Source organism: Physeter macrocephalus, chromosome 21, assembly GCF_002837175.3.
Source record: "Physeter macrocephalus isolate SW-GA chromosome 21, ASM283717v5, whole genome shotgun sequence".
NCBI classification, from domain to species: Eukaryota; Metazoa; Chordata; class Mammalia; order Artiodactyla; family Physeteridae; genus Physeter; species Physeter macrocephalus.
Window position 1 is genome coordinate 48,254,161 of NC_041234.1, and position 15,414 is coordinate 48,269,574.

General features: G+C 37.5%; 1 protein-coding gene across 1 annotated transcript in view; it reads right to left on the reverse strand.

The window, feature by feature from the left end:
* TEX11 (testis expressed 11) overlaps positions 1–15,414 on the reverse strand; it is a 374,728-nt gene that overhangs the window by 106,857 nt on the left and 252,457 nt on the right. The window contains exon 17 of the mRNA XM_028482531.1: positions 3,935–4,037. Coding sequence (XP_028338332.1) covers positions 3,935–4,037 — 103 coding nt within the window. The remainder of the gene's footprint in view (positions 1–3,934; positions 4,038–15,414) is intronic.

Here is a 15,414-nt window from a genome sequence, read left to right on the forward strand (position 1 = left end):
GACCTGCTGTATAGCACAGGGAACTCTACTCAATACTCTGTAATGGCCTATATGGGAAAAGAGTCTAAAAAAGAGTAGATATTTGTATAAGTATAACAGGTTCACTTTGCTGTACACCTGAAACTAACACAACATTATAAATCAACTGTACTCCAAAAAAATTTTTAAAAACTTGATCAGGGCTTCCCTGGTGGTGCAGTGGTTGAGAGTCCGCCTGCCAATGCAGGGGACAAGGGTTCGTGCCCCGGTCCGGGAAGATCCCACATGCCACGGAGCAGCTGGGCCCGTGAGCCACGGCTGCTGAGCCTGCGCGTCCGGAGCCTGTGCTCCGCAACCGGAGAGGCCACAACAGTGAGAGGCCCGTGTGCCGCAAACAAACAAACAAAACAAAAACAAAAAACTTGATCATTTCAATCGATGTAGAAAAATCATATGACCAAATTCAACATCAATTCCTGATTAAAAATTCCCTGGAAGGGGCTTCCCTGGTGGCGCAGTGGTTGCGCATCCGCCTGCCGATGCAGGGGAACCGGGTTCGCGTCCCGGTATGGGAAGATCCCACATGCCGCGGAGCGGCTGGGCCCGTGAGCCATGGCCGCTGAGCCTGCGCGTCCGGAGCCTGTGCTCCGCAACGGGAGAGGCCACAACAGAGGAAGGCCCGCATACCACAAAAAAAAAAAACAAAAAAAAAACAACTCCCTGGAAACTGGAAACAGGAAACAGAAGGGAACTTCCTCAACCTGATAAAAGGTATCTATGAAAAACCTACAGCTAACATCATACTTAATAATTGAAAACTGGATGTTTTCCCTCTAAAATCAGGAAAAAGTCAAGGATGTCTGCTTTTTACCAATTTTACTGGACATTCTAACAAGTACAATAAGGCATGAGAAACTGTACCCAGATTGGACAGGAAGTAGTAAAATTGTCTTTTTTCACAGACAACATAATCATCTACAAGAAAGCTATTGGAACTAATAAGTGAGTTTAGCAAGTCTGTAGGATACAAGATCAATATACAAAAGTCAATTGTATTTCTACATACTAGCGATGAACAATCAGAAACTGAAGGATTTTTAAAAATGCCATTTGAAATAGCATAAAATATGGTATACTTAGTGATAAATCTGACAAAAGGTGCACAAGACCTATATGTTGAAAGATAGAAAACACTGCTGAGAGAAATTAAAGACCTAAATATAACTTGTTCACAGACTGGAAGATGTCAATTTTTTCCAAACTGATCTATAGAGTCAGTGTAATCCCAATCAATACTTACTTCTGTAGAAACTGAAAAACTTATTTAAAATTCACAGAGATATACAAAGGACTTAGAATAGCCCAAACAATTTGAAAGAGAAGAATAAAGTTGGAGGACTAACACTACATGATTTCAAATTTACTACATAGCTACATTAATCAAGACAGTGTGGGAATGGGGTAAAGAGGATTAGTTCAGTGGAACAGAATGAAGAGTCCAGAAAGAGACCCATGCACATATGACAACTGATTTTCATTAAAGGTACAAAGGCAATCAGTTGGGAAAGGACAGAATTTTTAAATAAATGAAGCTGGAATGATTAGGTAACCATGTGCAAAAAAATGAACTTCAATCCATACCTTAAGTCAAATATAAAAAATTAATGCAAAATGGATCACAGAACTAACCACAAACTTAAACCTAAAACTGTAAAATTTCTTGAAGAAAACACAGGGAAAATTTTTTGTGACCATGGATTAGGTAAAGATTTCTTAGATACAATACCAAAAAACAATCCATAAAAGAAAAAAGAAGATAAATTAGACTTCATAAAACTTGTCATGAAATGCACTGATAAGAAAATAAAAAGAAAAATTTGTAAAACACATATTTGATAAATAACTTGTGTCTAGAATATATAAAGAACTTCTAAACTCAATAAGAACACAAAGTTCCTTATAGAAAACTGGGCAAAAGATTTGTACAAACACTCCACCAAAGAAGATATATGGATGTCAAATATTGGACACTATGGAAATGCTAATTATAATCACAGTACTATATCTCTACCTCATTATTAGAATGGGTAAAGAAATTTTTCAGTGAACAATTCCAAGTGCTGGTGAGGCTGTAGATCAACTGGAACTTTCATACATAGCTAGTTAGAACATAAAACTGTATAGCCACTTTAGAAAAGAGTTTGGCAGTTTCTAACAAAGTTTAACATATACTTAAAACCCAGCAAACCCATTCCTTGATATTTACCCTAGAGAAGTGAAATCTTGTCATCACACAAAATCTGTAAACAGATGTTTATAGCACCTTTATTTATAACCACCCAAACCGGAAACCATCCAAATATCCTTCAACTGGTAAATGTATAAATTTTGGTACATCCATACTTATGAAATACTACTTAGCAATAAAAAAGAACAAACTATGGGAACACACAACAGTATGAATGAGTTTCAAATGTATTATGCTAAGTGAAAGAAGGCCCAAAAAGCTTCATACTATATGATTCCATTTATATGACATTCTGGAAAAGGCAAAATTATAGGGATAGAAATGAGATTAGTAGGAATCAGGGCTGGAAGTGGTGGGAAGGAGTGACAACAAAGGGGCCTGAGTTAATTTTTTGTTCTATATCTTGACTGTGGTGCTGGTTACATGACTGTAAGCAATTGTCAAAACTCATAGAATTACTAATATAAGTAAACCTTATAAAATCATACACTAGGCAAGAGTAAATTTTATTGTATGTATTTTCAATAAACATGACTAAAAAGTGGACACAGATAACTGGGGAAGAAATGAAAATATTGAGCTAATGCTATGCTTAAAACGTAAAATAATTTTATTTTAATAGAATGTTAAAAGAAAAGCCTTAATAGGAAATCTGCTTGTGTGGGGTTATTTTTTTCTTGCCATTTCTACTGGCAAAAGTTTCAAGTTTTTCTATACTTCAGCATACTATATCAAGAAAAACAAATGCCCAGAAGTCTCTAGTGAAAACCCTGATGATGGACATAACAGCAATATTAACCTTGATAAAGAGCTGATTCCAATTTGTTACTCCTTAATTAATATACAGATATACTTTACTACCGTGGAACATTTCTTTTTCAAAGCAGAATAAATCATCTTTCTTTTTCTTACAGAGTGAATAACAGACTCCACTGCACATTTAGTAGGTATTGACAAATAGTTGCTTAATTGGACTAGTATAAATTCTATTTGAACCTATTAACTCAAGCTTCTCAATTTCTCTACTTGTGCCCTTCACAAAAGGCAACCAGTCTGAAGCTCAAATTGCTCCAGGATTTGCTCAGCTACCCAGAGCTGAGCAGGAATAATATCACAGCACAGGTAAATCTGTGACCAAGTCAAGATACACGTGTGTGCAGACAACTAGCTAGGAAATTACGCTTAACTTAATGGAAAGGACAAAGCACTAATGGGATAAGGTTCATGTGAGCAACTGTACCACTGTCAACCCTGTGGAGAGAAACTCCATTTCAGGGCCAGATCTCTCACCAATAACTTCCCAAGTAAGTACAAACAATCAAACGGTATCCTGGAGACTTCCATTCTCTAATGACAATTCTTAACTGACTGCATTATAATTTCTCCCTGCTCCCACAGTTTTTTAAAGTTAAGTTTTAATAGGCTGGTTCAAATGACAAAGTACAAAAAAGTATACAGGAACAAGACTTTCCCCCAATTCTTGCCCCACATCTGCCTAGTTCCTACTCCTTCAATAGGCAAACCCTGTTCTTTTATTTTTATGCAACCTTCCATAGTTTCGTTTTGTATGGTTGTATCATTTTTACATAGGAAAGCTAGCATATATATCCAACTCCATTGTTTTAAAAGCTATTTTTCTCTATTATGGTCAAAGAGGATTATTCTTTCTGTTAACAGTCAAATATAACTCATAAATAACATTTATACCTCTGTCAGAGTTGCCCTCTAGGACTGCAATCTTGAATATATAAAATTTAGTGAAAATATTTGTAGGATCATATCGTTCAGCTTCTGTCACTGCCTCTTTAGCCTGAAAAAAGAAATATTGGGTTTCTTTTACAAAGCATATAAGGAAGACCTTACCATATTTTACTAATACTATTAACATAGTCACAATGGCTGAGGGATACTCATAATGAAAAGATATCAATCTAACAAAAATCTTTGAAGAACAGTTCTATTAAAATGCTATGTAAATAGTGAACTCTGCTTCTGAAAATAGGGCACATTATATATGTTAAACCAACCCTCCTACTGAAAACAACCAAAAATGTTAGAAAACGTTTTTTTTTTTAATTCCAAAAGCAAGTGACTAGTAAAGCAATTACCAAGTAATATCAAGGAAAAGTGAGGTCCCAGAGAAGTAAATGGAGAATTAAAGCTACTTTTTTTTTTCCTGGTGGGCATTTGTAAACCTAGGCAAATGTTAACTTTAGTTTTAATGTACCTTACTAGGTCAGGAAAATAGACATCAAGGCTCAAGGGATCACACTCTTAGGCTAAGGGCAAACCAGAAGTAAACTCACTTTTATCCACATCCTCAGGGGACTGCAATGTAAGATAGATACCTTGGTTCTGAGAGGAATACTACAAAATGGGGTAGGGAAGGGTTTCCCTGGGGGCACAGTGGTTGGGAGTCTGCCTGCCGATGCGGGGGACACGGGTTCGTGCCCCGGTCCGGGAGGATCCCACATGCCGCGGAGCGGCTGGGCCCGTGAGCCATGGCCGCTGAGCCTGCGCGTCGGAGCCTGTGCTCCGCAATGGGAGAGGCCACAACAGCGAGAGGCCTGCATACCGAAAAAAAAAATGGGGTAGGGAAAACCAGTCCCTAAGGTGTAATACAAACAGACTTTCTCATGTATTTACAGCCGCAAATTACATTATATGGGAGGCCAAAATATGTCAAGCTATGAATTTAGTTTTCATTGGTCCCAAACATAGGAAGAAGCAAATGTAAATCCTCTCTGGGGGAAGACACCTTCATCTTAGGCTTCAAAATATTTCCATAAAAATTTTTCAAGAATCTTGAGTAGAAACAAAAAAATCAAGCACAGTAAGAAACAAGACACCATAAATGAGAATGAGCAGAAACAGATTCTCAGAATGTAGATTAAAAAAGTATCAAAAACTGCCTATAGGGCTTCCCTGGTGGCGCAGTGGTTGAGGGTCTGCCTGCCGATGCAGGGGACACGTGTTCGTGCCCCGGTGTGGGAAGATCCCACATGCTGCGGAGCGGCTGGGCCGGTGAGCCATGGCCGCTGAGCCTGCACGTCCGGAGCCTGTCCTCTGCAACGGGAGAGGCCACAACAGTGAGAGGCCCGTGTACCACACACACACACACAAAACCTGCCTATAAAACACCTCTGTTTTCAAAGTTTAAGGAAATAAAAGATAATAATAAAAGTATATAACTAGGCTGATATTCAATAATACATATTGATACAGTTACAGTGGTTTACAGCTGGTATCCATTCTGACTGATTAATGCCCAAGCCATATCAGTTGTTAAACACTGCACATCACACAATTTTGTAAGAAACAGGAACTATAAAATGTGACCTTGCTGATTTGAGCAAAAGGATCTACTTGAAATGAAAGACACAACAATCCAAATGGCAACATAATGGATAGGCTTATTAATAGCAAGTGATAAGCAGATGAAAAAAAAATTAGTGAGCTGAAAGATAAGACATAACAAATATGCAGCTAAAGTGCAGCAGAGAGAGACTACAAACATGGTGGACAGTTAAGTAAGGATCCTATTCTTTTAGGACAATTATTAAAAGAATAGAAACAGTAATTAATTTCCACACTAGTAGAAGGGGGAAACCAGGAAGTACAAAAAAATGAGGATAGTCTTAGAGGTAACATAGGAGAAAACTAAGTGACATTTGGTTTACTGATGACTTTTTAAACAACATTGAAAGCACAATTCATGAAAGAAAAAAGAAGCTGGACTTCATTAAAATTAGAAACTTCTGCTCTGTGAAAGACACTCTTAAGAGAATGAAAAGGCAAGCCACACAAAGGGAGAAAATATTTGCAAAACACATATATGATAAAGGAATTAGGACACACCATTATAAAAATAAATCAAAAAGGAAAAAGCAAGAGAGGAAGAAAGAAACTAAAAACTCAAACAATTAACAAGATGGGAATAGTAAGCCCTTAACTATCAATATTTAAATGTAAATGGACTAAACTATCCAATCAAAGACACAGAGTGGTTGAATGGATAAAAAACAAACAAAAACAGGATCCAACAATGTGCTATCTACAAGCGACTAACTTTAGCTTTAAGAACACACATAAGCTGAAAGTGAAGGGATGGAAAAAGATATTCCATGCAAATGGTAACAAAAAGAGAGCAAGAGTAGCTATAATTATCAGACAAAATAGACTTTAGTCAAAATCGGTCACAAGAGACAAAGAAGGACACCATATAGTGACAAAGGGGTCAATTCATCAAGAGGATATAACAACTGTATATACATACACATTCACCACTAGATCACCTAAATATTTAAAGCAAACATTAACTGAACTGAAGGGAGTAATAGAAATAAATAACAGTAGGGAACATTTCAAAACCCACTTTCAACAATACATAGGTATCCAAACAGAAAATTAATAAATAGTGGACCTAACACTATAGACAAAATTGACCTAAAAAACACATACAGAACATTCCATTCAACAGCACCAGAATATATATTCCTCTCACATACACATGGAACATATTCTAGGGTAAATCATACGTTGGGCCAGAAACCAAGCCTTAACAAATTTAAGAAGATTGTAATCATATCAAGTATCTTTTCCCACTGCAATGGCATGAAACTAGAAAAAAATAACATGAAGAAAAATGAAAAATTTACAAATGCATGGAAATTAAACAACACACTCCTGAATAATCAATGGATCAAAGAAGAAATCAAAAGGCAAATTAGAAAGTATTTTGAGAACAAAAACAACAAAGAAAACATATCAAAACTTAGGGAATGCAGCAAAGATAGTTCTAAGAAGGAAGTTTATAGAAATAAATGCCTATATTAAGAAAAGATCTCAAATAAACAACCTAACTTTACTTCTCAAGAAACTATAAAGAAAAAACTAAGCTCAAACTTAGCAGGAGGGAATTAAAGATTAGAGCAGAAATAAATGAAATAGAGACTAGAAAGATAATAGAAAAAAATTAATGAAACTAAGTTAAACAGACAACCCACTAAGACTGAATCAGGAAGAAACAGAAAATCAGAACAGACCAATAATGAGTAAGGAGACTGAATCAGTCATCAAAAACGGCCCAACAAAGAAAATACCAGGACCAGATGGTTTTAGTGGTGATTTATATCAAACATTTGAAGAAGAATTAATGCCAATCTTTCTCAAACTCTTCCAACTGAAGAGAGAACACTCCAAAACTCCTATCACGAGGCCAGCATTACCCTGATACCAAAGTCAGATAAAAACACCACAAGAAAAAAGCAATAGGCCAATATCCCTCATGAATATAGATGCAAACATTCTCAACAAAATACTAGCAAACAGAATTCAACAGCCCATTAAAAAGATCATAAACCATGATCAAGTGGGATTTATTCCTGGGATGCAAATATGGTTCAACATACACAAATCAATAAAAATAACGCATTACAGTAATAGAATGAAAGATAAAAATACTATGATTCTCTCAACAGATACAGATAAAGCATTTGACAAAATTCAACACTCTTTCATAACAAAAGCTCTCAAAAAACTGGGTATAAAAGGAACACATCGGATTTCGCTGGTGGCACAGTGGTTGAGAGTCCGCCTGCCAATGCAGGGGACACGGGTTCGTGCCCCGGTCCGTGAAGATCCCACATGCCACGGAGCGGCTAGGCCCGTGAGCCATGGCCGCTGAGCCTGAGCGTCCAGAGCCTGTGCTCCGCAATGGGAGAGGCCACAACAGTGAGAGGCCCGCATACTGCAAAAAAAAAAGAAAAAAGAAAGAAAACAAGGAACATATCTCAAAATAACAAAGGCCATATGACAAAACAACAGCTAACAACATACTCAGTGGTGAAATGTGAAAGGTTTTCCTCTAAACTCAGGAACAAGATAAGGATGTTCATTCTCATGACTTCTATTCAACATAGTGCTTTTTTTCAGACCTAAGTAATTTATTTTTAAATTTTATTTTTAAGTTCTTTTTATTCAATTTAATTTTTATTTTATATTGGGGTATAGTTGATTTACAATGTGTTGTTAGTTTCAGGTGTACAGCAAAGTGGTTCAATTATACATATATATATATCCATTCTTCTTCAGATTCTTTTCCCATATAGATGATTAGAGAATATTGAGTTCCCTGTGCTATACAGTAGGTCCTTGTTGATTATCTATTTCATATATAGTAGTGTGCATATGTTAATCCCAAACTCCTAATTTATACCTCCCCCCACCTTTCCCCTTTGATAACCATAAATTTGTTTTCAAAGTCTGTGAGTTGGTTTCTGTTTTGTAAATAAGTTCATTTGTATCATCTTTTTAGATTCCACATATAAGTGATCTCATGATATTTGTCTTTCTCTGTCTTAGTTCACTTAGTATGATCATCTCTAGGTCCATCCATGTTGCTGCAACATGGATGGCATTATTTCACTCTTTTTTATGGCTGAGTAATACTCCACTGTACATATGTACCACATCGTCTTTATCCATTCCTCTGTCAATGGACATTTAGGTTCCTTCCATGTCTTGGCTGTTGTAAATAGTGCTGCAATTAATATTGGGGTGCATGTATCTTTTCAAATTATGGTTTTCTCCAGATATATGCCCAGGAGTGGGACTGCTAGATCATATGGTAGTTCTATTTTTATTTTTTAAGAAAACTCCATACTGTTCTCCATAGTGGTTGTATCAATTTATATTCCTGCTAAGAGTGTAGGAGTGTTCCCTTTTCTCCACACCCTCTCCAACATTTATTGTTTGTGGCTTTTTGATGATGGTCATTCTGACAGGTGTGAGGTGATACCTCATTGTACTTCTGATTTGCATTTCTCTAATAATTAGTGATGTTGAGCATCTCTTCATGTGCTTTTTGGCCATCTGTACGTCTTCTTTGGAGAAATGTCTATTTAGGTCTTCGGCCCCTTTTTTGATTGGGTTGTCTGGTTTTTGTTATTGAGCTGCATGAGCTATTTGTACATTTTGGAGATTAATCCCCTGTTGGTCACTTTGCAAATATTTTCTCCCATTCTGTGGTTGTCTTTCCGTTTTGTTGATGGTTTCCTTTACTGTGCAAAAGTTTTGAAGTTTAATTAGGTCTCGTTTATTTTTGTTTTTATTTTCATTACTCTAGGGGTGGATCCAAAAAGATATTGCTGCAATTTATGTCGAAGAGTGTTCTGCCTTTGTTTTCCTCTAAGAGTTTTATAGTACCTGGCCTTACATTTAGATCGTTACAGTAAGTCCCCTACATACGAACAAGTTCCATTGCAAGAGCACATTCCTAAGTCCAATTTGTTTCTAAGTCCAACAAAGTTAGCCTAGGTACCCAACTAACAAAATCGGCTATATAGTACTGTACTGTAATAGATTTATAATACATTTCACACAAATAATACATAAAAACAAGCAAACACAAAAAATAAAACATTTTAATCTTATAGTATAGTACCCTGAAAAGTACAGTAGTACACTACAACAGCTGGCATACAGGGGCTGGCATCAAGTGAACAGGCAAAAAGAGTTACTGACTGGAGGAGGGAGGGGAAGTGGGAGATGGTAGAGCTGAAGGATCATCAGCCATAGGTGACGGAGGGCAAGCTGCAATTTCACTCATGCCTGACGATGATGGCACAGGTTCTGGTTCCTTGCTGGATTCAATTCTACTATCTACTCTCTTGAAAACACAATCCAGTGATGTCTGGGTAGTAGCTCTTCTCGTCATATATGACATGGTAGCACTGGATGGCATTCTGAATGGCTGCTGCAACCTTTGGGTACTGTTCTACATTCGGGTCCTGTGCCTCAAAAACTAACAGTACCTCCTCAAATAAAGAAAACCCCCTTGCCATTTCCTGCATCATGAATTTCTTTGGTCTTTCCGTTACTTTTTCTTCCTCCTGTCTCTCCTCATCCTTTCTCTGGGCCTCCAATTCCATCAGGTCTTCATTAGTAAGCTCCTCATGTTGCACAGCAAGGAGTTAAGTGAAGCTGTCCTCTTGCAGATCTAGCTCCAGCTTCTTGCTGAGGGTCACTAAGTTGCTGAAGACCTCTCTGGACTCATCCACATTCTCAAATCCACAAAAATCGTGAACAAACTGCGGTTAAAGGTTCTTCCAAACCCCATTCATGGTGATGGACGTATCCTTACGCCAAGAAAAGTCAATGTTTTTTTATGGCCTTATAGATGTTATAGTCCTTCCAAAATTGTCACAAGGTTGTTCCTGATTCGTCACTAACATTTACTGTCTGATGAAAAGTGTGACATAAATGATATTTCTTGAAAGTCGCTATAACTCCCTGGTCCAAAGGTTGGATGAGGAATGTACTCAATAGTATTCAGTGGCAGATGCACTACTCTGACGTTGGGATGAAAGTCGTCCATGAATGGGGAGTGGCCTGGAGCACTGTCGAGCAGGTAAAGAATGTTGAATGGGACCTCTTTCTCCAAGCAATATTTCTCTACTCCAGGATAAAGTGGTGGAAAAACCAGTCCTGGAAAATGGCCTGTGTAATCCAGGCTTTGGGGTTACTCTTCCACACAACAGGAAGAGAGCCCTTGGCTGTTTTTAAGGGCTCTTGGGTTCTCTGAATGATAAACTAAGGAAGACTTCAGCTTCAGATCACCAGGAGCATTGCCAACAAACAGAGTTAGTCTATCCTTTGCTGCTTTATAGCCGGGCATCAACTTTTCCTTCTTACTGATGTAACTTTGGTCTGGCATCCTCTTCCACTACAGTCTTATCTCTTCCACATTAAAACCCTGCTCAGGTAAATATGTGCCTTCATAAATAATTTCTCAAAGCATTTCAGGAAATTCCCAGGCAGCTACCATATCTGCACTCGCTGCCTCGCCACTAACTTTTATGTTGTGAAGGTTGGCTCTAGCCTTGAACCGACGAAACCACCCATGGCTGGCATTAAAAGATGCTCCCTCTGATTCTTCGCCATGTTTCTTTTTCAAGTCTTTCAGGTTTCTCTTGAAGGCTTTTAGCTTTCTCTTGAATCAGCATTAAGTTGAAAGGGACTCGACGCTGATGCTGATCCTGCATCCACGCACTGACAAGTTTCTCCATCTCCTCCATCACTTTTACACATTTCTTCGATATTACTGTCGACATCATCAGCACAGCAGACTTCACATGATCCATGATCTTGTCCTTGTTTTCTAGAATTGTGCTGATGGTTGAATGACTCATGTTATAGGAACGAGCGACGTCTACCATCTTTTTGCCTCGCTCCACTCTCTCAATTGTTTTCACTTTTGTTTCCATCGTTATTGCTTGGCACTTCTTAGCAGTATCAGCTACATCACTGCTGCTTTTACACTTGCTTCCAGACATCCTGGGCTTGAAATAAAGATACTGTACTACTGTACTCTATACAGTATGGTAGAGTACACAAAAGCACAACTTGTAGAGGATACACACATGTGACAATGTATGCCAGACATGTGAACTAACTTAATGTGACTGGACATGCAAACGCATGTTCGCATCTTTGAAAGTTGGCAACTTGAAGGTTCATATGTAGGAGACTTACTGTAATCTATTCTGAGTTTATTTTTGTGTGTGGTGTTAGAGAATGTTCTAATTTCATTCTTTTCCATGTAGCTGTACAGTTTTCCCAGCACCACTTATTGAAGAGACTGTCTTTTCTCCATTGTATATTCTTGCCTCCTTTGTCATAGTTTAGGTGACCATAGGTGTGTGGGTTTATTTATGGGCTTTCTATCCTGTTCCATTGATCTATATTTCTATTTTTGTGCCAGTACCATATTGTCTTGATTACTGTAGCTTTGTAGTATAGTCTGAAGTCAGGGAGCCTAATTCCTCCAGCTCCGTTTTTCTTTCTCAAGATTGCTTTGGCTATTCAGGGTCTTTTGTGCTTCCATACAAATTGTAAAATTCTTTTGTTCTAGTTCTGGTAAAAAGGCCATTGGTAATTTGATAGGGATTGCACTGAATCTGTAGATTGCTTTGGGTAGTATAGTCATTTTCACAATGTTGATTCTTCCAATCCAAGAACATGGTATATCTTTCCATCCGGTTCTGTCATCTTTGATTTCTTTTATCAGTGTCTTATAGTTTTCAGAGTACAGGTCTTTTGCCTCCTTAGGTACGTTTATTCCTAGGTATTTTATTCTTTTTGTTGTGATGGTAAACGGGATTGTTTCCTTAATATCTCTTTCTGAACTTGCGTTGTTAGTGTATAGAAATGCAACAGATTTCTGTGTATTAATTTTGTATTCTGCAACCTCACCGAATTCATTGATGAGCTCTAGTAGTTTTCCAGTAGCATCTTTAGGATTTTCTATGTATAGTATCATGTCATCTGCGAACAGTGATGGTTTTACTTCTTTTCCAATTTGGATTCCTTTTATTTCTTTTCCTTCTCTGATTGCCATGGCTAGGACTTCCAAAACTATGTGGAATCAAAGTGGTGACAGTAGATATCGTTGTCTTGTTCCCGATCTTAGAGGAAATGCTTTCAGCTTTTCACTGTTGAGTATGACATTAGCTGTGGGTTTTTCATAAAGGTCTTTATTATGTTGAGGTAGGTTCCCTCTATGCCCACTTTCTAGAGAGTTTTTATCAAGAATTGGTGTCAGGGCTTCCCTGGTGGCGCAGTGGTTGGGAGTCCACCTGCGGATGCAGGGGATGCGGGTTCGTGCCCCAGTCCGGGAGGATCCCACATGCCGCGGAGCAGCTTAGCCTGTGGACCATGGCCGCTGGGCCTACGCATCTGGAGCCTGTGCTCCGCGGCGGGGGAGGCCACAGTGGTGAGAGGCCTGCGTACAGTAATAAAAAAAAAAGTAGAAAAAAAAAGAATTAGTGTTGGATTTTGACAAAAGCTTTTTCTGCATCTATTGAGATGATCATATGCTTTTTATTCTTCAATTTGTTAATGTGGTGTATCACATTGATTTGAAGATATTGAAAAATCCTTGCGTCCCTGGGATAAATCTCACTTGATCGGGCTGTATGATCCTTTTAATGTATTGTTGGATTCAGTTTGCTAGTATTTTGTTGAGTATTTTTGTATCTATGTTCATCAGTGATATTGGCCTATAATTTTCTTTTTTTGTGGTATCTTTGTCTGGTTTTGGTATTAAGATGATGGTGGTCTCACAGAATGAGTTTGGGAGTGTTCCTTCCTCTGCATTTTTTTGGAATAATTTCAGAAGGATAGGTGTTAACTCTTCTCTAAATGTTGGACAGAATTCACCTGTGAAGCCATCTGGTCCTGGACTTTTGTTTGTTGGAAGTTTTAAAATCACAGTTTCAATTTCAGTACTTGTGACTGGTCTGTTCATATTTTCTATTTCTTCCTGGTTCAGTCTGGGAAGATTGTCCCTTTCTTAGAATTTTTCCATTTCTTCTAGGTTGTCCATTTTATTGGTGTATAGTTGCTTCTAGTAGTTGCTTATTATCCTTTGTGTTTCTGTGTTGTCAGTTGTAACCTCTTGTTTATCACTTCTAATTTTATTGATTTGAGCCCTTCCCATTTTTTCTTGATGAGTCTGGCTAAAGGTTTATCAATTTTGTTTATATTCTCAAAGATCCAGATTTTAGTTTCATTGATCTTTGCTACTGTTTTCTTTGTCTCTATTTCATTTCTTTCTACTCTCATCTTTATGTTTTTTTCCTTCTACTAACTTTGGGTTTTGTTTGTCTTCTTTGTCTAGTTGCTTTAGGTGTAAGGTTAGGTTGTTTATTTGAGATTTTTCTTGTTTCCTGTGGTAAGACTGTATTGCTATAAACTTCTCTCTTAGAACTGCTTTTGCTGCATCCCAAAGGTTTTGGATCGTCATGTTTTCATTTTCACTTGTCTCTAAGTAATTTTAAAAATTTCCTCTTTGATTTCTTCAGTGATCCATTGGTTGTTCCATAACATGTTATTTAGCTTCCATGTGTTTGTGTTTCTTAGTTTTTTCTTGTAGTTGATTTCTAATCTCATAGCGTTGTGCTCAGAAAAGATGCTTGATATGATTTCAATTTTCTTAAATTCACTGAGGTTTGCTTTGTGGCCCAGCATGTGATCTATTTTGGAGAATGTCCATGCGCACTTGAGAAGAATGTGTATTCTGCTGCTTTCGGATGGACTATTCTATAAATATGAATTAAGTCTCTCTGGTCTAATGTGTCATTTAAGGCTTGTGTTTCCTTATTGATTTTCTGTCTGGATGATCTGTTCATTGATGTAAGTCTGGTGTTAATGTCCCCCACTATTATTGCATTACTGTTGATTTCTCCTTTTATGGATGTTAACATTTGCCTTATATATTGAGATGTTCCTATACTGGGTGCATATATATTTACGATTGTTATATCTTCTTCTTGGATTGATCTCTTGATCATTATGTAGTGTCCTTCTTTGTCTCCTGTAACAGTCTTTATTTTAAAGTCTATTTTGTCTTATATGAGTACTGCTACTCCAGCTTTCTTTTTATTTCCATTTCCATGGAATGACTTTTTCCATCCCCTCACTATCAGTCTGTATGTGTCCCTAGATCTAAAGTGGGTCTCTTGCAGACAGCATATATACAGGTCTTGTTTCTGTATCCATTCAGCCAGTCTATGTCTTTGGTTGGAGCATTTAATCCATTTACATCTAAGGTAATTATCAATATGTATGTTCTTACTGCCATTTTATTAATTGTTCAGAATTTGTTTTTGTAGATATCTTTTCTTCTCTTCCTCTTTTGTTCTCTTCTCTTCTGATTAGATGAGTATCTTTAGAGTTGTGTTTAGATTGCTTTCTTTTTTGTGTATGTACCTACTGTATATTTTTGGTTTGTGGTTACCATGAGGTTTTGATATACCAGTATACACACACACACACACACACACACACACACACACACAGACTTTTTACAGTTGCTGGTCTCTTAATTTCAAATGCATTTCCAATATCCCTCCTCACAATTGCTGATTTTGATATCATATTTGTGTGTTGATGATTTCCTACCTTTACTGTATGTTTGCCTTTACCAGTGAGCTTTCACTTTCATAGTTTTTTTTCTAGTTGTGGCACTTTCTTTTCTGCCTAGAGAAGTTCCTTTAGCATTTGCTGTAAAGCTGGTTTGGTGGTGCTGAATTCTCTTAGCTTTTGCTTGTCTATAAAGCTTCTGATGTCTCCATCAAATGTGAATGAGAGCATTGCTGGGTAGAGCATTCTTGGTTGTAGTTTTG